Source organism: Callorhinus ursinus, unplaced genomic scaffold, assembly GCF_003265705.2.
Source record: "Callorhinus ursinus isolate GAN/ISIS: 27379988/994484 unplaced genomic scaffold, GSC_fseal_2.0 scaffold1, whole genome shotgun sequence".
Classification (NCBI taxonomy): domain Eukaryota; kingdom Metazoa; phylum Chordata; class Mammalia; order Carnivora; family Otariidae; genus Callorhinus; species Callorhinus ursinus.
The window spans coordinates 132,282,518-132,305,007 of record NW_027397063.1 but is presented as its reverse complement, the minus strand read 5'-3'; the positions used below and the strand labels follow the sequence as shown (position 1 = coordinate 132,305,007).

At 41.2% G+C, this 22,490-nt stretch overlaps 1 protein-coding gene across 9 annotated transcripts in view; it reads left to right on the top strand.

The window, feature by feature from the left end:
* The window catches only part of NEK10 (NIMA related kinase 10), a 248,908-nt gene that overhangs the window by 26,065 nt on the left and 200,353 nt on the right, over positions 1 to 22,490 (top strand). For all 9 annotated transcript variants that reach the window (XR_012380845.1, XM_073900999.1, XM_025883157.2 and 6 more), the window contains exons 6-10: positions 9,770 to 9,854; positions 17,661 to 17,702; positions 18,988 to 19,066; positions 20,176 to 20,243; positions 21,970 to 22,049. Coding sequence is in view for 8 of the 9 variants with exons in the window: in XM_073900999.1 (XP_073757100.1) it covers positions 9,770 to 9,854; positions 17,661 to 17,702; positions 18,988 to 19,066; positions 20,176 to 20,243; positions 21,970 to 22,049 (354 nt within the window). In the remaining variant the exon portion in view is untranslated. The remainder of the gene's footprint in view (positions 1 to 9,769; positions 9,855 to 17,660; positions 17,703 to 18,987; positions 19,067 to 20,175; positions 20,244 to 21,969; positions 22,050 to 22,490) is intronic.

Below are 22,490 nucleotides of genomic sequence, written 5' to 3'. Positions count from 1 at the left end.
ACGATGTTTCTTCTCAGGACCAAGTCAAATGTTCTCTCCATTGCTCTTCCTTGTCTTAACACAGGTGCAGTGTTGGGACTGTAGAGAAGGATCAGCAAGACCTCTAGATTCTGTCTCACAAACATCAGGGATTTTCAGTGAGCCATTGACTAGTGTTAGATTGTAGTCAGGACTGAATTTTCTATCCATTTGGGCTGCTTGAAGTGAGAGCTGGTTATACTGCTGCTAGATATGAAGGTGGCTCCTAGCATTATGTCATGGTGGGACCTTGCCTTCTACTCTTCCCTGGAGGCCCAGGCTCTCTCCCCCAAGCGTCAGCTGAAAAGTTGCCTATAAAGAACCTTGAATCTTCCCCATTGCTTTGGAACTTGAGACTGAGATATCTGAATTCTTCCCCAGTGAGATGGGGAAAAAATTACTCCTATTCTGGAAAATAGGAGAAATATTAATAATTTAATGCTTTGACCATGTGACTCGGTCCAGTGCAATAGCTGACTTTAAGTAGAAAAGTATCTTGGTGGGTCCTGCATGATGAATCAGCTACTAAATATGCCTAAGTGGTGGTCTTATGATTTGATCTTTTGAAGGGGGTTATTTAGCATTGTGTATTTAAGTACTGGACAATAGCTGCCAGATACATTGGTTTAGTTTAAAGCAGTCCAGGATTGGGACTGCATCTGTTACACCTTTGTACTTGATTTAGGCAGAAGATTATTAGACTGGCTTAGATAATACAAAAAGCCTAAAATTTTTATCATGGTTATGGAATTTGGTCCCTGCTCAGTTCTTGACAATATACTCAAAAATTGTTGAAAGATTAATGAACACTACTACAAAGGACATGAAGTTGTCCTGGACTGTGTTCTTCTTGAGCCTGAACAGAGCAGAATAATGGTTAGTAGCAGAATAATTGTGCCTGAAATGGTATTAGGAAATGACGTTCTTTAATTTGTGTTGAGGATGACTATCATGGACTCTTCAAGGGATGTCCAGTAGACCATTTATCAGGTCAGTACTTTGAGGAAGGCAGAATATTTCCTATATTAAAGTTGTGAGAGATATCACTGTATGCCCAGTCTGAGGGCACTAGATGCAGATATTGTTAGGGAAACTAGTCGGGCAAGGGTTGGCATCCAACAGTTGAGAAGATCTTAACAATTCTGAAGTTAAGAGATCTCTTGTCAGGACCTTTTCAAATTCTTAGTGATGAATGAGGCATCTTAGATTGGATGGAATTACTGGCTTGCAACATGAGTAGTCCCTGGAAATCTTCAAACTAGGAAGAGATGATTATAGATCTCTTTGCTTTCATAGTACGAGAAGGAATTTAGGAATGTTGAACATCAAGGGCATCCTTTTATGTCATCCTTTGGCTGCTGACAGATTGTTACGTTCAGTTCTATTCTGAAAGCAGGGTTGGGTCAAAGATGGCTTAAGTGTAAAGGTCTTCCATTGTTTCTCACCCCATATGACCTTGCTAAGGTAGCCAGAATTACCTTTTCTCCTTTTCCCTCTAAATTTAGACTTATGGAAGAATTACATTGGGGCCTTTTCTGGTATAGCTTCCTATCCTTTTCTTTGCAAACATCAGATTTAATGTTGGCCAGAAAGCTTGGATTCAATTCAATAAATAAATTTTTGAGTATCTACAGTGTGCCGGGAAGAGAAGGAATAAACAGTGGGGAAGGAAGAGAGGGTGAAAATACAAAGATGAATAGGACGCATGATTCCTTTCTTCTAGGGATTCAGCATCTACTCTCTCTGGTCAGCAAAACAATTACCCACTGTCCCAATACGAGGGAAACTATGGTAGATATAAACTATTTATATTATGACAACTAAACACTCGGGGAGGTTGAAGGACTGTGGACTTTGGTCTTTGGTCCAGTTCAGGCTGTCGACAAGACTGGGCATATTCAGGATGCTATGCCATTCAGGTTTACCCTGAGGATATGGCTGATTGGGAATTTTGTCTCATATGTAGAGTGTGAGCCCTTCCAAGTCCTCAGTCAGCTTATGCCCGAGTGACGCCCTTCTTGTTCTTGATCTATTTCATTCTCCCCAAGTGCAATCTTCCCCTAAGCCACACTTCTGGATACCTCCTTTCTGAGTGCTTTTCCTAAGACTGACCTGTGATTACTTCCTTGTTCTCAGAAATGAAATCGCCAGGTGGCATCTGAAATGAGACAGGACTTGTTAATCCAGGGTCAGATAAGGTAACGCTGTAAGCTGCAAACACCTCATGGTCAATCTCAAAGGGCAAGTGAAAGTGTCATGTCTGAAGCTGAGGTTACTCCTGGTTACACATGGTCATGAGTTTTGATGTGTGGCAGAGAATGGAAGCAAATTTTGATCTTCCAACTTTCCTTTCTGCCATAACGTCATTTGTCTGTAGGAGAGTCTACTTTAGAAAATAAATCTACCCCCCTTCAATTTCATCTTCCTGTCCGGGGAAGTACACAGGGTGCTTGGTATCCAAGACTAGGTTGTTACGAGGTTGTATAGGGAAGTAAAACTTGTCACAAAATTGACCTATCCTCTAATTAACTGCTTATAAAATTGACCTCTACTCAGATATCTCCTCTGTGTATCTGTTCCTCTGAGCTCCCTCTTTGTTGGTCCATTCCTTTCTGATTGCCAGACAATGTGCAGATCCTATAACACAGTGCAAATATAACATAATCTCCTTGTGTGAAATGAACTTGCAAATCTGGCTAAAGATATAGAATTTCCTGAATAGACTAACAGTGATGGTGCTCAACTGTTGGAATCTAACAAATGAGGCACTGGCAGAATGAGACCACTGACAATTGAAGAAGAGGGTATTAACAAGGAGGATGACAAAGTGGGACTTCAAAAAGCACATTTGGACCAACAAAGGTTAGGAGAGGCCGTTAGGACAAATTGGTGACTCTAATATATTTGCAAAAATGAACCTCTTTTTGCTGCAAAGGTCAAAAATGAATTCAAGGATATTGGTTCATGTTACACGATTGGTCAGAAAAAGTGTGCCCCAAAATGTCAGCAGAATCCATTCCTGCTTTATTCTAGTTATTAGGGCAGAGTTGCAATTACAACTTAAATTTTGTTCAGTGTAAGATAAAATAGGTCTTAGTTTCATACTTTATATTTTAAGATCATGTTTTCATTAAATCTTGTCCCCTGCTATTTAATATGAAATTTGGTGTTATTTAAAGTGAGTTCACTTAACTGGTCTCTTCCTGGTACGGTTATCCCACAATTGCCAGGATATCCTCTCTTCCCTTGCCTGTAACTTTCGTAGAGATAAGTATATACAAGATTTTCAAATTTCAGTTTGAAATTTAGCATGATCCATTTAGCATGACCTTTTTGGTCTAAAAATGCAATCACTTCTCTAACAAGAACAAGTGGCAAGAGGAACGGACCAGAAGTTAGGATAGAGGAGCGATCTCTTCAGTATCTTGATTTAGTTCTTGAAATATACAAAGTTGATGGAGAGATGCTCTTTCTGTGATTTTCTTTCATCAGGTAGCAGACAGGCCAATAGGGGCCTTTGAAGATTTCCTCCTCACCTAGGAGAAGGGAAGTCTGGTCACTTGGGTAAAGTCTGGCCATCCTCTAATGACTGGGGTAAAATTCCAGTTCCCTAGTGGTTCACAAAGCCCTTTGAGATCTTGTTCCTTCTTGGCCTCATCTCTTGCTCCTGCCTGGTGCATCCATTGGGCTCACCACGATCAGAGCAAGCCCCTCATTATTCCTTGGAGAGTTATTTTCTCTCATCTCTGAGGCTCTGCTCATGCTAATCCTCACCTTAAGCCTGCTGCCCCCACCTCTTTGCCTTCCTGGTTGTTCTGGCCCCTCAACTGTCCTCCCCTCTTATGGCCCTGGGCCCCTGTTCCTCTCCCCCATACACTGGGCTCCCAGGGAAGAGGGCTTGGGTGTTTTATCTCCAACTCAAGCCATTGACGCTGGTTTTTCTGGAGAGCATGGAGGCTGAGAGTCTTCCTGTAGTGGAATTTCTCTGCATTAAATTATTTTGAGCACCATAAAAAATGTGAGAATACAGAAAATGATAAAAAATGAAAAATTACCCTTTATACCACTCTTAGAAATAGTTGCATTAGTTCTTGCTTTATTTCCTTCTAATCTTTTTAAAAATTCTATGCTTTTTTCTTCACTTACATGAGAAATTATTACCTACATATAAAACTGTATTATGCTGTTTATCCAGAGTAAAGTTTTTAAAAGAGCTGTCTCATTGGCTGAGACTCCTTTAGGATCTTGTCTTTTTGTCTGTCTTTTGCTCTAAGTTTCAGAATCTTAAATGTAGAAAGGAAGAAAATAACCTTCAAGAACCTAGGATCTCATGTAATCTTCAAACAAAAACAAGCGTTCTGCTTCTTCCCATCACCTAACTTGGAGCAAATGTTTAGCTCTTACACTTTTATTTCTCCTGAAATGTTATTCTCCTCAAATATATATACACCCCCACACACATACAAAAGACGTCATCCAATTATAGAGGGAATGGAAGAAAAAAATCCAGTCCAGGCTCATTTGATAGATGCAGTTGCTGAGAGGTTAAGGCCAAGCCTAGGGTCCTCAGGCAAGACTTAACTGGTACCCTTTTCTCCTATGCCTCGCTGGTTCCCGGGTTCTTTATTAATCAAAGTATATTTAAAATTTACTTTCAGTTTAGCACCAGAAAAGTATCACTTCAGTAATCATGTTCTCGCTTTTCTCCTATCTACTACTGCTTCTTGCAAAAATCGTCTAACAGGCATGAAACTAAAATGTCGCCACCTTCCCAGGGATGCTTTGCTTGTTCTTGGGCCACATGTAACCACCGGAACCAATTTGAACGTGGCCAAATCAATAAATGACAGGTTCCTGTCAGTTCATGAGCTTCTGAGAGCCAGGCAGTGAGTTCCAGACAAATTCTAGGAAGCACATTTCCATGGCTAAACCCCCAAACACTTGCACTTATGTAAGTCCACCATCTCTTTATCAACTTTGCTCTGGCAGACTGTACCTTATAAGCTGTATGTAACTGTTGTCGATTCATCTTTTGTTTTACATATGGCTTAGCGGGCTTTTTCTTCTTTGGAGATCTCAAGGTTGACATGCCCAAAACAGGACTTTTGACTTTTCTCGCTTAACTTGCCCTCCCTGAGCTTTACTCTTCTCCATCTATCGACCTGGTCCAAGCTGCCATCATGTCTTCCTTGGACAATTGCAGTAGGCTACCTGAGCTGCCTGCTTTGATCTTTGGCTCCCTATACTGTTCTCAACACTACTTCTGAAAGGATCCTTTCAAAATCCCTGTTAGATCGTGTTAGTTCTTTGCTTAGAGCCTTCTAGTGGCTTTCCAGAATAAAAAGTCCAAAGTCCCTATGCTTATTCTACAAAGCCCTGCAGATCTGGCTCTTGCCATCTCTCTGACTTCAACTCCTATTACTTTGTCTTTGCTCACTTTGCTCCAGCCCCACGGGCTTCCTTGCCAGTCCTTGCACAACCACATTCCTGCTCAGGGACTATATACTTAACTCTTTTGCTCTTCTGATCTAGACTCATTCCTCAAGTCACTTGGATGCTAATTTTATCAGAGAACCCTTCTCTGACTACCCTAAAATAGTATCCCCTGGACCCCTTAAACTTGAACCTTTGTTGTCCTGCATTATATATCATCTCATATAAATTTTTATTAGTTTGTGTTTATTATTGATCTTCTCCCTTTAGAAGGTAAGCTCCATGAACACAAGTACATGGTTTTGTCCTTTGTTGTACCCCTGGGCATGTAACAGTGCCTGGCTACCAGTAGGTGATGAGTAAATATTTGAAAGTATCCTACCTCTGAAACTTCCATCAACTATGTAGAAGAAATGCATGTAGACAGTCCTTTCTGCTCAATATCCCCCTGATGGTAGGGACCAGCAAAGACCCATTGGATGGACTTTTGGTTGGGAGCTTATTTGGGGTTACAGGAAGAATAAAGACCCATTAAGAATAGTGGAACAAGTCAGTAAAGATTCCTTGAATATTCATCTGTAATTAATTTCTTCACACACATTCTTTTTTTTTCTAAGTTTTACCACGTCTGTTTTGATATGAATTTTACTTTCCTACCATCCCCCCCCCCCAAAAAAAACCCCACAGGGCTCTGTTTTATGAATTTGGGATAATATTTATTTTGAAACAGGCTTGACTTTCTCTACTCTTAAATTTTGAGTCAAAGGTGGAAGTTTTGTTGTTGTTGTTTTGTATGTTAATGAAAAGGGAAATTTAAATTATACTCCACCATGAAGATGCTGCTTATTTTGAGCAAGAACCAGAGCAAAGCATGGTACAAATAAGGTCAGGGGTGAACCTCTGGCTTGTGTGTCAGCCCCTGGATTCAGCTAACCTCAGACCATTTGGCTGTCTTGTTGATCTTGCAGCTTTATGATGCAACACCACGGCCTCGTGACTGAATTTTACATAGAGCTCTCACATCGTATATTGGTCTCTTCCACCGTGCAAGAAGGTGAAACCCTGACTGCCCTCCTTTCAACAGCTGTGTGGCCAGTGCCATTTTTCCTTCCCTTTTTGTATCGGTAGCAGAAAGTGGCATGTGATGTTGAAAACAATGTGGCAGGTGGTCATGGACAAAGGCCGTGGGAGCTGATCACGCTGCCATGTATTAATAGTCCTGTGAAAGAAGTGGCAAAAGTTCAGTCACAGGAGGGGATAAATATTTGCCCGCTCATGAATCTGCTGCTGTGTGGCGGCTATGTTGGGACATACCCTCCAGGGAAACATTATCTTTGCAGACAGACAGCTTCTTCAGAGCTGCCTCAGAGGACCCCCGGCTGCTGTGCTCAACATTCCTGCTCCCACAGTAGACGCGGTTTGGAGCGTCACTGTCTCCCTAGTCACCCCCGCCTGGGGGACCTGGAGTGGGGATGGGAGGGACAGCAGGAGCACTGGCCCAGGAGTCAGCCCCCAGGTCTGCTCTCATGTGCAGCCTTTGGCCAGCCACTTGGCCCCTTGGGACTGCCTCAGTGGAACGAGGGCATCCGTCTTTACGATTGGTCGCTATTATTCTCTGTAATTCTCTGGTTGCACTAAAGTGTGTTTCCTAGTCCCCCAACTCTTGGCAAACAGAGATCTATATCGTCTTACAGAACACTCCATTCCTCTTGAATACCAGAGCTCCATCCCATGTGCTACGTCCTTGTGGGGGGTTCAGGGCTGGGAGCCAAGGAAGGAACAACTGCTCCTTCAGAGGTCAGTGCTCAGAGAGGAGAAGCCAGAGGACTCAGACACCAGGAATTCTATTTACATTTACAACAGCAGAGGCCAGAATCACGTAGAAATATTAATAGTTTTGGGCTTCAGTCCCAAAATTGCAAAACAAAAAATGCCATTTGCTTGGAATAGAACTTTTAACTCTGAGACTTTTCTGGAACTCATTTATTTATACTCCTTTAATAATAATAATTGTAAGAAGCCTATTCTGGATTTTTTTTCTTTTCTTTTTTAGAGGAGGGAGGAAATAGAAGAAAACTTTTCATATTTATTTTAATATGAAAAACATGGTAAAGGTCATGAACTTTCCTCATGAAGAGTGTATATAGTTAACAGGAAAAATACCAGGGCACACATATTTGTAGCATGAATCACCTCTTAATATGTCCTGTGGCTTTTTCTCTTAAATGATGAAAAGCAATCAGCATTAAACCTCATTAGGTTTTTAGCAGCTGTTGCAACTTGATCATTATTTCTGTTAGATCTTTGGATGTCGTATCTTTGCACTACAGTCCAGGCTATCTTTAGCTAACCCCAGCACCTGAAAGGGAAAGCAGTCATGTGCCATCTCCCTATTTATAAAGGTTAAAGGTATTCTCTCTGTAACAGGAGCCTCAGAATAGCCACATCCTTACAAATGTTCCCATAGGTGATTGTTTTAAATTCAAAGTGTATTTCAAATTTGCATTATTTTTCCCCATGCAAGAAAGCCCAGATGAACTATAGTGCAGCTGCCCAATGTGGCCTTGGCTAATTCTGCCTGGCTGGCAGCCCTGGGTTGGGTTGAGTCCTGCCTTTATTCTCAGAAGAAACTGAGCTTTGCCTCCGTAGCAAAGGTGCCACTGTCATGGTGACTGTGCTGGAGGAGGGCCGTGGTTTGATGGTAGCTACGGTGGGCAGTTCCTGCCAGGAGTCCTGGTGATGGCAGGAAGAACAGTTCTCAGCCAGTGGATGCATTGGGGACATCTTGCTCAGCTTCTCTCTGCAGAGCAAGGCCTCTGACAGGGCCTCTAATCTATCAGGAGCACTCAAACATCCCTGGGAATATAAGACTATGGGAAAAGCATATTTACTAACCTTCCCATGAGCTAAGTCTTAGTGGATAGGATTTGGGATGGAGTAGAATCGGGTGGGGGTGGGGTGACACCTCCAGGGGCAGTGACCGTAGATGTTCATTCTGCTTTTGAGGAGGGTGGGTCTTGTGCACTCAATTTTGAGATGTGCCAGTTTGGGGGCAGAGCTGAATCTCTCAGGACTGTGGAGGAGACGAAGCTGAATTCTACCACCAAAGGCTAAGGATTAATAGGAGGCAGGCCAGGCAAGGGTTGGCTTGGGACCTCAGCTTAAGCAAAGACTCCACTTGATGGAAGGGCAGATCTTTAAAGGCTCCTAACCTTGCTGGATGCATAACTAGCTTAGCTGTGGAAGATGGGAGAGGGTGGGAGAAATTATGTGGATTCTAGTCTGGAATAGCTTTCATTATCTTCCTCAGTTTTTCTTGGCTAACTATGGAGTAACAGACACTTTTTGTTTTCGGGTTTTGTTAACATCTCCACCAACCGCCACTGTTGGACTAGCTTAGAGGGCAGTGGGAGACAAGTGTTGCTTGAGATGGTGCCAAAGCTTGCCTTCCCCCTTCTCCTTGGTGCTCCCCGCCCTCAGTGGTCTCCCTCGAGGGCGTGTCCTTAATCATTCACCTGCACACCGACCTTCATCTCAGGCTCCGCTTTCAGGGAAACTGATGTAAGAAAATACCTTATCACAGTGTTTTCCAAACTGCCCACTAAAGTGTTCTGGAGGCTACAGAGAACCCCCAGGGGTGTCATGGGACCTTTTAAATTTGCAAGGAAAACAGAGCTATGCAGTATCTGTCAGACCCAGATACTTTATGGTTTCCATATGAAGGTTGTGCTGCCTTCCTTTAAATGATGCCATATCTTTCTGAAACTGGGTTTTCCGTGGTTGTCATGATATAGCAAGTAGGATGTGAAAATCAGCTGGAAAAGGAGATGAAGATGGTAGTATGCAATCTGGTTACAAGGCTTGAGAATTTGTTTAGAGCCTACAGGTGCACACACCCCAATCATAAGTAAATGTGATCAAGAATAAAATAAAAGCATTTTTCTTATAATGTATGTGTATTATTTTTTTCAAATGGATATGAAGTTATCAGGGCACAAGTTCTTATTAAGTCGAACCTAATTATTGGAACGTTTAGCTATGTCTTTTGGTCTGGTGCTGCCCTCAGCCAATAAGGGCACTGAGAGCCAAATAATTTTGGGGCCTCTGCTTCATGATGGTTATGACAGTTTTTATGTATTTTGCACTACAGTGGATTAAGTGTTCAGGGACCAACTAACAGTCCTTATTGCAGATTAAGTTTGAAATGAATTAATGCTATTCCTTCGTATGTTCCTTATTCTCCTTCATCGTCTTGTGTTATTCTGTCACAGTGGCCTTTTAAACATGGACAAACATGCTTTATCTTTTCTTCTTTCAGAGAGTGGGTTCATCGAGCCCCATCTATTCATTTTCTGAGAGTGTTAATCTGTCTGAGACTACTAATGAGGGATCCATGTTATCAGGTTGGTTGGAAAAAATAAAAATAATTCTTACTTGTTATGAAGATGAGATAAAAAAAAAAAAACCTGGGCCATGTTAAGCTTATTTTCTCTCTCACAACTCAATAGCTTTCAAATTTAGGAGGTATCTCACTTGCTATTTAAAAAGATACGAGAGACATGATTTCATAGAGACAAAAAAAAAATCTGTATGTTTCTGCTATATGAACTGTGGGATTAAGTAGATGGAACTTTTGGTGTATGTCTTAAACCACAGGCAATTCAGAGAGGTGTACACTTGGCCACAACTTTGAGTGTGTTTTCAAGGCTCAGCAGCTCACTAGGTCAACGTCAGCCGAGACAAGCGGGGGCCTTCTCAGGGGGCTCCAGAGGCAGTCAGTGGGAAAGGCAGGGCCTGCAGTTTTGGCAGCTGCTCCAGGGTCCATGCCCTTCCCCACGTCCAGCCTCAGACCCTGAGTTAAAGGTGAGCAAGGGACCTCCCATCTGTCTCAAATGAGGGTTGTGAGGTCAAGAAACTTTCCCTCCTCTTACTTGCTTAGTGCTTCTCTTGTTCAGTGCTTCTTAAACTTTAACGCCGCTAGGAATCCCCTGGGAATCTTGTAAATTGCAGATTCTGATTCGGCAGGTACACAGTGAGGCCCAAGACTCTGCATTTCTAACAAGTTTCCAGAGGTTGCCCATGCCACTGGTGTGTGGCCCACACATTGTACAGCCAGGACTTAGTGCTTTCGCCATGAGGCTCTAAAGAAAAGCTTAGCTGACATTTCACCCCGACCTTGAAAGTTAGTTCTTCCACTACTGGCTGGTAGATAGCCGCCTCTGTCAAACAGCAGCTCACACACTTTTGTGTGCATCAGAAGCACATGGAGGTCTCCGTGATGGCTAGAGCCCATCACCACAGTTTCTGATTCAGTAGGTTTGGGGAGGGCCCAAAGATCTGCATTTCCAGTAAGTTCCCAGGTAATGCTGATGCTGCTTGTCAGGGGACCACAGTTTGAGAACCACTGCTCCAAAGCCTCAAGATTGCTTATTTAGTCATTGTTGTTTCTGCTTGCCAGTGTTAAATATCTAGAGTGTTCTTAGTATTCATACATGCTTCAGTAATTTTCACGGATTTTTCTTCCCCCTAAGAAGCATCTCCTTTTACACCCTGTCCTGATAAGCTCCTAGGAAGCTCAGACCACTCGGAAGATCTTTTAGTTTGGATTTGATTTTACTGATGAGTTGTTTGAGTCAGAATGCGCCTCTTTTCATTACCCCAGTAACCGTCTTTTCCAAACTTGGCACTTAAAAAATGTTTTTGGTACTAGTCAGCTACAGAGCCTGCTCTGATTTGAGACTTCTGGGATTCATGGTGGTTCCACATCTTTCCTTTAGAAGAATCACCACTTCCTCATTGGTATTCTGAGGGGGCTTTGTGCTATTATCATTTAGCTAGCTCTTTGACTGTGGGCCTCAGGGCACACTCCAAATGGCTTTCTATCCTGGTTGCTCAAAGTTTTCTGGGAAGATGTATCCTTTTTCCCCCATGACCAGCCTTACAGAACTGTGTGTTCCATGTATTTCTGAGCTGCCATTTGCAGTTCTGTGTGGGGCATATCTATTAAGGGTGGACCATGTGTTCCATTTTGCCCGGATCAGTCCCAGAATATGCTCATTGTTCCCACTTAATTATTAATAACACCCTCTTTGACTGTCACAAAGGTGGATTGTTAGCAGGAGATCTAGTTTTTTGACTTACAGAAGTTAATAAAATAGATGTTCTCTAAGATGTTCTGTTTGTTCAGAGAATTGATGACAGTTGTCTCATGCTCTGCTGATCTCCAGCTAAAGTATTGCCTTTCTTTTATTTATTTATTTATTTATTTATTTATTTATTTATTTATTTATCTGTTTGTTTGTTTGTTTGTTGTAGTGTTCCATGATTCATTGTTTGCGTATAACACCCAGTGCTCCATGCAATAAAGTATTGCCTTTCGTAGTCTAGTTCTTGACGGATTGGGACAGGGTTGATTGCCCTGCTCTCTCCAGGAAAGAATTCAGTGATCTCTTTGTTTATGGGATTTTGTGACTAAACATATATTAAATGAAGTCTTTCCCTGATTTCTAGCCTTTCCATAGAAGGGGATTCTCTCTGAATCTCTCCCCCCGGCTCTCTTTCCACAAAGAAGAGCATGTGCTCAGGCAATTGTTTAACTTCTTGAGTTGCCAAGAATTGTTGGCTGAAGTCACGAAGCTTTGCTGTGATTTCCTGTAATTTATGCCGGTGAATCTCAGCAAGTCTTCACCCTTGCTAGGCATTCCTCTCTTGTTGAGTCAGTGCTACAGGACCCACAGTGGCTGGTCCAAACCGGGTCCACCTCTCATACCCCAACACCTTCCTACCCCTGTCATTCTCACCAAATCACGGCATAGTCTGTTTTACGGAGAAAACCAAAACCATCCCAGTGGGAGCTCTCTTATTATCTCTTCTTTGTTGCTTGAAATATTGGGATTATCTCGAAACTTTATGTTCTTCTTGTTTTGGAAGAAATATCCCTCCTGTTTGCCAAGGCTTACCCCTCTACCTATTCTCTTTCTTACTATGTCAGTGGCTCCCTTTCTATTTTCCATTATCATAAAAATGTCCTTTCCTTGAACCAGATATCCCTTCAGATCTTCACCTTACCTTCATTACTCCATTTCTTGAAAGGTCAGGCTATGTCTCTTGAACCTACTTACTTTCTGTCAGGACTGATGGGCTGCATAACTTGCACACTGAATTTTGTGTACAAGGTTCTGCTTGGAAGCCATACTTCAGTCAGCATTCCTTGATCCAGAGGTTGCAGACTGGTGGCTCATAGATTGGCCCTTGCCTGCCAGAGACTTCAGTATATGCTTAATGGAGATTCCAGCGAGAAAAAAACTGGAGGGAATGAAAGAGAAGCCATTTTGAAGGTACACATGCATAGAGTTTGTCATAATTAAAGAAAGACATATGTTCTGAGATTTCAAGTATAGTAAGAAGCCCACACAGGATAAAGTTAAATGCCCACCTGCAGGCATTCCTGTGAAGCTGGAGCACATTGCTTATTGATGATACAGTGAAGATCTTAAAAGCTGCTGCCTCCAATTATATTAGAAACCACAATAAAAAGATAGTCAGGCTGAGTGACCTTTTCCCAGCACCTGCATTCCTCAACTCCTGTAACAGCACACAGCCTTTCCCACATTTCCTGTTTGCCTTCACCCATCCCATGGGGCTCTAGCTCTTCCTTAGCACTTTGCACCTTTCTGTATTATTTACTTGCTCTTTTTCTTAATCCTGCCTTCCTAAATGTTGACCTTCTCAAAGTTCTTTTCTTTAATCATCTTCTCCCCTATCTTCCACCCTCTTGGCTTTAACTCTTGTGGTTGGCATTGTTTTTTGCTCACAAGTACTTATCTCCAGTCTAACTTGTGTCTTTATGTAAGTCCCAAATTTCCAGGGGTATTTTGGATGGCCATGGTTCTCAAAGTGTGACCTGGGGACTGCTTACAGTTCTCTTAAACCCTTTCAGGGGTTCTACCAGGCCTAAAATATCTTAAAAATAATGCCACGATGTTGTTTGCCTTTCCACACTCAATGTCTTACATGTGCGCAATGGAATTCTCCAGAGGTGAGAGGATATGTGACAAGGTCACCACTCTGAGGGCTGAGGGAACAGGTGCTTGTGTACTGTGCTTTAAAAATTTCTCACATTTAACTTCTAATATGGTAAATAGATATAACCCACATAAACAAAACTCTCTGAGGTTCTCAGTAATTTTTAAGAGTGTAAAGGAGTACAGAGACCAAAGAGTTTGAGAAGCACTGTGGTAGTGCATTCCACTCAATAACTTTAAAATGGAACTCTTCTTCTTCCTCTCACCTTGAACCTTCAGAACCAACTCCTAATCCTTTTAGTGGCACCACCTTTCCTCCAGACTCCAAGGTAAGAAACTTTGAACCATCTCTTATATTTCCCTTTGACTCACTCCCTACAAATAGAGCATAAGCAAGTTTATCGAAGAGTATTGCTCTTCCATCTGGAAAGATAAGATGCCAGCGCATAGGGGGGCCTTAAAATCATGACCCAGGAATGAACAGTGTGGAGCCCCTCTTGAGTTTTGAACAGCAGAGTAAAGTAATCACATTTGTGATTCACTATTAAGGGCTCACTGCAGTGTGTCTGGCCTTGATTTGGTTGCTGACTAGGTCTAGGATGAGACCCTCTAATGGCAGTGACGTTTTCAGCTGTGGCAAAAATAGTGGTGCACTAACAACACCCATTCGGGTGCTGCATTGTGCTCCATTTTTTGAGAACATACTCGTTATCTGTACTACATTATTGTACGCCCCCCTTTTTTTTTTGTAAAGGAAAACCTCAGGGACTAGTCAGAGCAAGGACATTCATTACATATCGTACATTGAACTAAAGGGCAGATTGACTTGGGGACTTCCTCCAGGTCACTGGGCTCAGAGCTACTGAACCCAGTCTTGTGACCCTCGGGCTTGTGACCAGGAAGAAAATGCTGAGATCTGACAGGGCACCCAGGAAGTGTTGCTGTAATTCAAGCGTGCAGTCATATTTGCTTTTCCGATTAGGACCCAGAACTGTTAAGCCCAGGTATGTGCGTACCTTGTGGTCTTGGTTTTCTCCAGTTGACACTCTCAGATGAAAGCAGTCACATTGGTATGAGAAAGGAAACATAAGGAAGACCAGGAGTCTGTGAGCAATCAATCTCCTGGCCTTGCTCCCGTCTACCCAGAAGCATGGGGGAGGGGAGAGTGTTTATTTCGTAAATGAAGGGTAAATTCTTGAGTATGTAATAATGACATTCTCAGAGAGTGACAAAGCCTCTGTCCCCTTCCTATACTTCCTAACAGTGCTTCTCAAACTCCTGTGTTCCACAGGAGTTAATATGCATTCTGTGAAAAGAAGTGTGCTTCAATTAATGATGCTTGGGAAAAGCTGCACTTCAGTCCTCGCATTGGAGGCTTAGAATGCCCTGCAGCATGTTAAAGGCTCTCAGGGGTCCTCTGATAAAAGCACTTGTCAAACTATGTTTAACGTATCATTTCCCAAGCTAATTTGAATTTAGTCATGAAATTATTATTATTATTTTTAAAACAGAATGTCTACTACCACCCACTGCACAGAATAAAAGGGCTATTCCCAGAACGGCGTTTGGGAAATGGGATTTAGTCCCAAATTGTTAATAGTGATTATTGGATAGATATGTTACTTGTCCAGGTAAAAATTTAAAAATGACCATGCCAATCATTTATTTTTTATTTTTTTTAAAAAAGATTTTATTTATTTATTTGAGAGAGAGAGAGAGAGAGCACAAATGGGGGAAAGGGCAGAGAGACATCAGATTCCCTGCTGAGCAGGGAGCCTGACACTGGGCTGGACCCTGAGATCATGACCTGAGCCAAAGTCAGACATCTAACCAACTGAGCCACGCAGGCGCCCTGTGACCAGTCATTTAAACATTTTTCTCTCCCTTGGTGTCTTCTCACTCCCAAGCTTCAAATTTAAATCTCCTTTAAGAGACTCTCAGATTTCAATGTTTTGCCCTTACCTCGTCTTTCATGGCCTCTTCTACTTTTCTCAAGTGAACATCCCATCAGCAGCTCAGTATGTCCCAAGTGGAGTCTTCTCTAACCTAGACTCCTCCTCTCTCCTTCCCTGGGTCTGTTATAGTATCTTGCTACCCATCAGTCTCCAGGCTCAAATATTGTTCCTTTTCTTCCAGCATGTCTTTATGTTTGGTTGATCACACTACTTCCTAGACTTGTCTCTGCCTCTCCATTCTCCTGCCCAGTGCCACTGCCAACCAACTGGGTTTCTGGGTGGCTCTCTTTCCCTCTCTAGTTCATTGAAAAACCAGAGGGGGGCCCTCACGGCTGATTCTAATCATCCCTTATTCACACAATATTTTCATACCATCTCATGGTCCACGTGATGAAGGTCAGATTCAGGCTCACAGATAAGTCTTCCCACAGTGTGGTCCCACCATGCTTTCCTGACATTATTCCCAGGAACGCCCTTCATAGAGTTATGGAAGTGTTTCTTGGAGTTATGGAACACGTTGATGTTGTTTCTGCACAACTTCTGTGCACTTTTGGACCTGTTGTTCTCTGTGCTTGGAATTTCCCTGATTTTTCTTCTCAGCCGATCTATCCATCCTTCTAAACCTTTTCCAAGGCCACTATCCTTATGACATTTTCCATAGTCCTCTCAGCAGGATATCATGTATCCCTCCTGGGACATCATAGCACTTCACGTATAACTTTCTTATCACACTTACCAAATTCTGTCTTAAATGTCAGTTGTTTGTATATCTACCTTATGCTTGCCAAAGCTCAGTGAGGTCGGCCTCGCTCGTCTGCATATTTGTGTCCTCTTCAGAGCCTGACACAGGGCTTTTACATAATAAGAACGAAAAAAAATTGTTGAATAAACATTAGTAGCGTTAAAATGTTATCTTTATATGTATAAAATATTCTGCCATAGCAGGAATAATATATACAGTATTCTTCTGTTCTTTAATTATAGCTCTTTTAGAGTGAATAGCAATGGTGAAAATTCAAATTAGTAGGTAGTCACAGAAATATTTTTTCTGAGTTGTAAGTGTCACTTCATACTTAATTTAAACATGGGCATGTTTACTGTTTCCAAATTCCCTGCACATACAATAAGGAAACCTTGATCAGGAGGCCTTAAGAATCTTGAGCCTTTTTTCAGCCTGCCCACTCAGTTGGCTTCAAGGTGGAACTAGATTGTTCTCCCTCACACTCAAGTACTCATCGCCATGCATTTCTCAGAATTGGAATGATGGCTAATATTTATTTTTCAAAGGACTTCCTTGTGTGTGTGTGTTGAGGAGAGTACAGCTTTAATTAAACAGGTTAGGGTCACTTGAAACACGTCTGCCTGAAGATAAATGTCAATGTGGATAATCTGAGAGCACTTGCTATTAATAGAGTTCCAAGTTGGTCCCTCTCATGACAGCAGCCTCCCACCCCTGTGTTCCCTAATTACCACTCGTAGAGTAGTTTCAGAAGTTTCATGAAATGCCTTCTTATTGGGAATTGGATTTAAAAATCTGTATCAGGAGACATTTTGTGATTATTCTTACCTTCGTTTAAAGTATGGGTTTTAATAAGACCATTAGCCTCTTCATTTTAAGGAAGAGCCCTATAGTCTAGAGCAATTCTAGTCAACTTTTACTGTCTGTGAATTACCTGGGAATCTTGTGGAAATTTAGAATGTGATTCAGCAGGTTTGGGGCGAGGAGGAGATTCTGCATTTCTAACCAGCTTCTCCATGAGGCTGATGCTGCTGTCCATGGACCACACTAGGCAGGGGCCTACAGGAAGGTCATGGGAGTTGGTGATGCTGGATTCCATTCCTCTCCAGGCTGGTCACTTAGGCAAAGTGGCTTACCTTTCTGGGTCTTAGTTGTCCTAATCTGCAATGTGAGGGAACAATATCTTAACAGCTCTTTCCAGCTCTAACATTTTATGATGACATGAGGGGAAGTAGAAAGAATGAGGAGTCAGCCTGCTGGTCTGAACATATTTTCATTCTTTTAATTTCAACCCAACTTTTATATTTATTAACAGTTTATCTTAAATGTGGTATGAATAACAAACATTAAAGAGCTGCATATTTATGTTAGAATGTGAACCTTTAAGAAATAATTATCAATCTCATGATTTAATAAAGAACTTCCATGTAAAATATACTTCTCCCTCCACCCTCATCTTCTGTGTATGTTCTGTTGTTTTTGTTTTATTAGGAAATACTCCATAGCTTGGGTGGAATTGAAAACCTAGCTCAGGTAAGATTCCTCTGTGGTGGCTGGTCTTGCCTTTCCATTTGGTGCCATGGCTCTGGGCAAGGATTACATAGGTGTGTGACCACAGGTGGCTTTCTTACCTTAGGTTGCCTGCCAAGGGGAGGGGCAGGCAGGGTGGTTAAGTGTGTGCGAGGCAGGATACTCACAGAGCAGGAAGGGACCCATGACATTTTGTTCCAGCTAATTTTACCCAGCCTGCCGAAACAAGAAAGTTCTATAAAAGGTCACATGTCTTTAGTTAGTCATGAAAAGAAATAGGTGTTGACTGGCAGGCCCAGAGCCTCAGCATTGCACATACCAAACGATGGAAGAAAATATTGGTTATAAAGATGTTCATAATTGTTTCACACAAAAAGAATTATGCCCACTAAAATATTTCCAAATACATGACAATGTGAGGAATGATCTTAACCTCATTTATTTTTCTGCTTTTGTCTAACTACTGAGGGAAGGTAAGCAGGTTGAGCCAGTCGAATGTTTGGGTTTATTGGTATGATAAGGCAAAATTTCTAGGCATGGCATTGGGTTGGAACAGCCTACTCATCTACCACATAGAGAAAGAATGATTTTCATAATGAACTTTTGGCCCTGCAAACTCATCCTGTATTATTAATGGAAGAGTAAGTTTAATGGCAGGTTAATGCTAAATCTATTATATTTTATTATATTTTCATTCTTGGGAAATTGCTGCAACATGTCTAGTTTTTGTTTTTAAGATTTTTTTTTTTTTAATTGGCTGGAGGTTTACCTCATTTAAAGAAATGACTGTCTTTCATAAAATTATATTATAAAGGATCCTCTTACCCACCTTAACTTCTCTGGTCATATTAGAATTTTATGTGTGTTTCTCTGAGCCTATTTCTTATTATAACCAGTTATCTGCAGTGAGTGATTATCAGACTACCCACACCCATTTTATTCTGATTATACCTATTGGTGTGTATGCTGGTTAGATATAATTTTTTTGTATTTGGAACCAAATTACACCACAAACTTACTTAGTTACAAGTCATTTTTTGAGAGTTTATACAGTCTTTCCATGGTCCCGCCCTCAACATCAGGGCATGCAAGAGAAGATAAAGAATCTAGAAACTCAAGCTACCTTTTGTACTTGAGTGAACCTGGCCCAGAGGGCTTGAGTATTATTTGGTGTATCCGTTGTGCCATCTACAGCTCATTTTCAGAAGTACACATCTTGTCCCTTATCTGCTTGTGTGCTTTTACTAATCTTTCCTTCTGACTCTTGTTGGTTTGGTCCCTCCTGCAGTACATGGAGATTGTGGCCAATGAGTACCTAGGCTATGGAGAGGAGCCGCACAGTGTGGACAAGCTGGTCAACATGACGTGTAAGTGTCATCGTGAGGACATGGCAACTTTTCCCACTTGCCAAATGAGCAGGATGGCGTTTTCAACAGGAAAAAGGATCCTTTGAATATTTATGAGTATACCCATCCACAGTTCTAGTACTGGGAGTCCATGCCAATTGTTATATTCAGTGGCAAAATATACCCAGAAGGAAAACTTTAGATCGCAACTCTTACCTTGCAAAGCCCAATTTCACGTTGAAGATTTTCACTGAGCACAAGTTTATTTTAATGCAAGAGGGACTTCCATAATGGCAGATTTTGGCAAAAATGTTTTTTGCTTCCTTTGATTTCTCTTAAAATGTCAGAGGCTATTCACTTTTCATCTATAAAGTTTTGTTAATAATAATACCTACCTCATAAAATTTAAAACTTTGTGAACATAAAAAAGAAAAAAAAAGATCCTGATGTAATGATGAGAATGTGAAAACATGGGTCTGTGTGTGTGGAATTCAATCTTCTCTCTCTGGAGGCTCTTTCCAGCCCCACCTTGCTTCCTCTCCAGGTTTGATGAGCTGTAGGTCCCCTGTTGCTGTGGGATGCAGGCCCATTTTCTTTGAATGGTCTGGTTTCCCGTATTTGTTTCCAGGACAGCACACTGATTCTCAGTTACAGGGAGAGGAGAGTACGTGGTTAGCCCTAGGCACCAGGAAGTTTCTTTGAGAACAACTGTTCCCCTCGGCGGAGGAACCTTGCTAGGTCCATCACCTTCAGTGGCCTTCCTCTCCTTTTTATATTTGAAATCTTTATAGGGAGGATCTTTGAAGAGTAGGTTTCACTTTGAACTTGTAATGATGTTGAGGAACTCATTCAACTTTAAGCGGAAGGAGATGTTTGCCCTTTTTGCTGTCTCCATATTTTATTATTATAATAGAAATATATAATAATTATTATTTGAGCTTAAGAGGTAATTCTCAGAGTAAAAAAAAAAAAGTAACCCTGTTCTTCCTCCCTCCATTGTTCCTTTTGTGTTATCTGTCTTCCCATGTGCCCTTTCTGTTTGCCCATCAGTACTTTTAGACCTGAGGTTCCATGAATACTGCTGCCTTTAAGTTCTGAATCCCTCTTTGAGTTATTTCCTTTCTTTATAGATATTTTTCAAAAACTTGCTGCTGTCAAAGACCAAAGAGAATGGGTCACCACAAGCGGAGCACACAAGGTGAGTAGTCCCAGAAGGAGTGAACACTTCACCTCCATATGGCAGTGGTTCGCATGCTGGGGTTCAGAGCCCCGTGATCAAGTTTCTTATAATTATAGTTCACAAACCTGCTAACCTAGCCTAGAATTGTAAATCTCTGTGAACCCTTTAATATTCTTTATCAGCCTAAGGAGTAAATATAGAAATAGCAAACAGGTTTTCTGAAACTCTTTTTTTTTTTCCTTTTTCCTATGCCACTTATTAACAACAAAGTTTGTTGCTTTATTTAAATGTTGCTTGAGAAACCCTGGCTATATAAACTGCCCCTAAGTGTGTATTTACAAATGAACAAATCAAGTGTGTGTATACATATAAATGCATTCCCTATGGCACATGGAGTTATATACATGCTTGAACCATAAGAAATTGTCATGTCTATTGGGCAATTTCATATGGTTAAACCTTATAATCAGACGGTAAAGTATTATAAGCATATGGATCAAGTATACATTTCAAGATGAATGGGTGCTGGTTTAGTCGAAACAGACTAAATTTATATCTATAGCAAGACTATTCAGATGGTAGCTGCCTACAGCCAGTTTTCAATAATCTGTTGATTTCTCATATCCCAAGAGGCCACTTTCGAGTATATATTAGAGCAGGGTTGCCTAAAATGTGTTCACACGTGCTGCTCATTGTATAGGAGATGATTCTAGGTCATATACAAATCAACGCTTTTCATTTCAATAACTACATATATTTCACTGGTATTACCACTTAGAATTTGAGGAACACTTTTGAGTAGCATTAAGGAGTTAAGTGGATATGGCAAAAATTGTGGGAATGTTATGTCAGTGACTGAAGTTTGGGGAACATTGTTGTGTTAGGAGATCAGAGAAAAAAGTGAGAGAAGAACAAGAAGAGGGGATCAGAGAAATAAAGATAATGATGGCTTCATACAAAAATGAATGAAATCATAAAGGGGAATATTGACGTAACAGAAACCAAAAATCAGCCAAGCGGTTGTTACACGGCTCGCAGCTCTGGCCTGAAATATGTCTGGGTGTGCACTTTTGGGGGACTCTGAGTTCTAAAAGTCTAGAGAGAAGAGGAATGAATTTGCATTAATGGGAATTCAGAAAGGGCAACTGATAAGGTACAGACTTACAGTTAAGTCATGTTATTTAGCATGATGTCTGGAAGCCTTGATTCATGCTCTTTCTACATCATTACAAATCTGAGAGGCAAATGAAGTGCTTGGTAATGTTGACATATCTTGCTTAGTTTGGGGGAGAAAAGACAGTTTTCAATACTTTGGTTAAAAGTAGTTCAACAACTGGGAAAGGGCCTACCACAATGCCTAGTTCAGAATGAGTTCAAAACATGAACTCAAAAACAATGACTGGTTACTCCCAGTATTAGTCTCCCTACTTTCCTTGGGGAGAGGCCAGAAGAGGCAGAGGGGACATCCTGGGCACATGAAAATAGAGGGAAGAGGGAGAACCTTGGCCATGTATCTTGGTCCCCTTTGCTTCCTGCCCTGGGTAAGGAATGGCCACAAGGATCTAGTGTTGAGTTTCAAAGCAGGAAGGGGTCCTGCCCCCTGAAAGAGCTGGGTGTGGTGAATGTTTAATAAAAAAAAACTCCTCTTGGGGTTAAGCCTCAATGATTTTTGAAAGAAACATTATACCACTCAAGAAGCTTGTAGTACTTACACAATGAAACTTTCTTTTACTTCATTTTTCAGACATTAGTAAATTTACTTGGTGCCCGTGATACTAATGTTTTGTTGGGTGCCCTTCTGGCTCTGGCTAGTTTAGCTGAAAGGTAAGTGTATTTTAATATCTTTCCAGTTCCACTGCCGTAGTAGTTCAGGTGGGAGAGATGAATAATAGATCAGTTTCTCTAGTTACTTACCTGCTTAGTTATAATTTGAAAAATAAGCATGAAGTAGCATTAATATATTGAGGAGGATTCTGAATGAAAAAGCATCATTTTAAAACTTAAGTTGGAAAGGAAAATCAGTTTCTTCTCTTTTTCCTGACCAGAAATACCTACCTAGTCTTTCATCCAACCCTCAGATACTTGCACTTTCAAAATAACCACAATATTTCTTTGACAACTATATCTCCCTGACCTTTAAAAAAAAGTTCTCTCCTGTATATTCATTCTAACATATAAAACATTTTCAAACACTTTTACCCTTAAAACAATTCTGGGTAACATGTTCCCTTATAGACATCATGATTATTTTAAATAAAAGTGTTT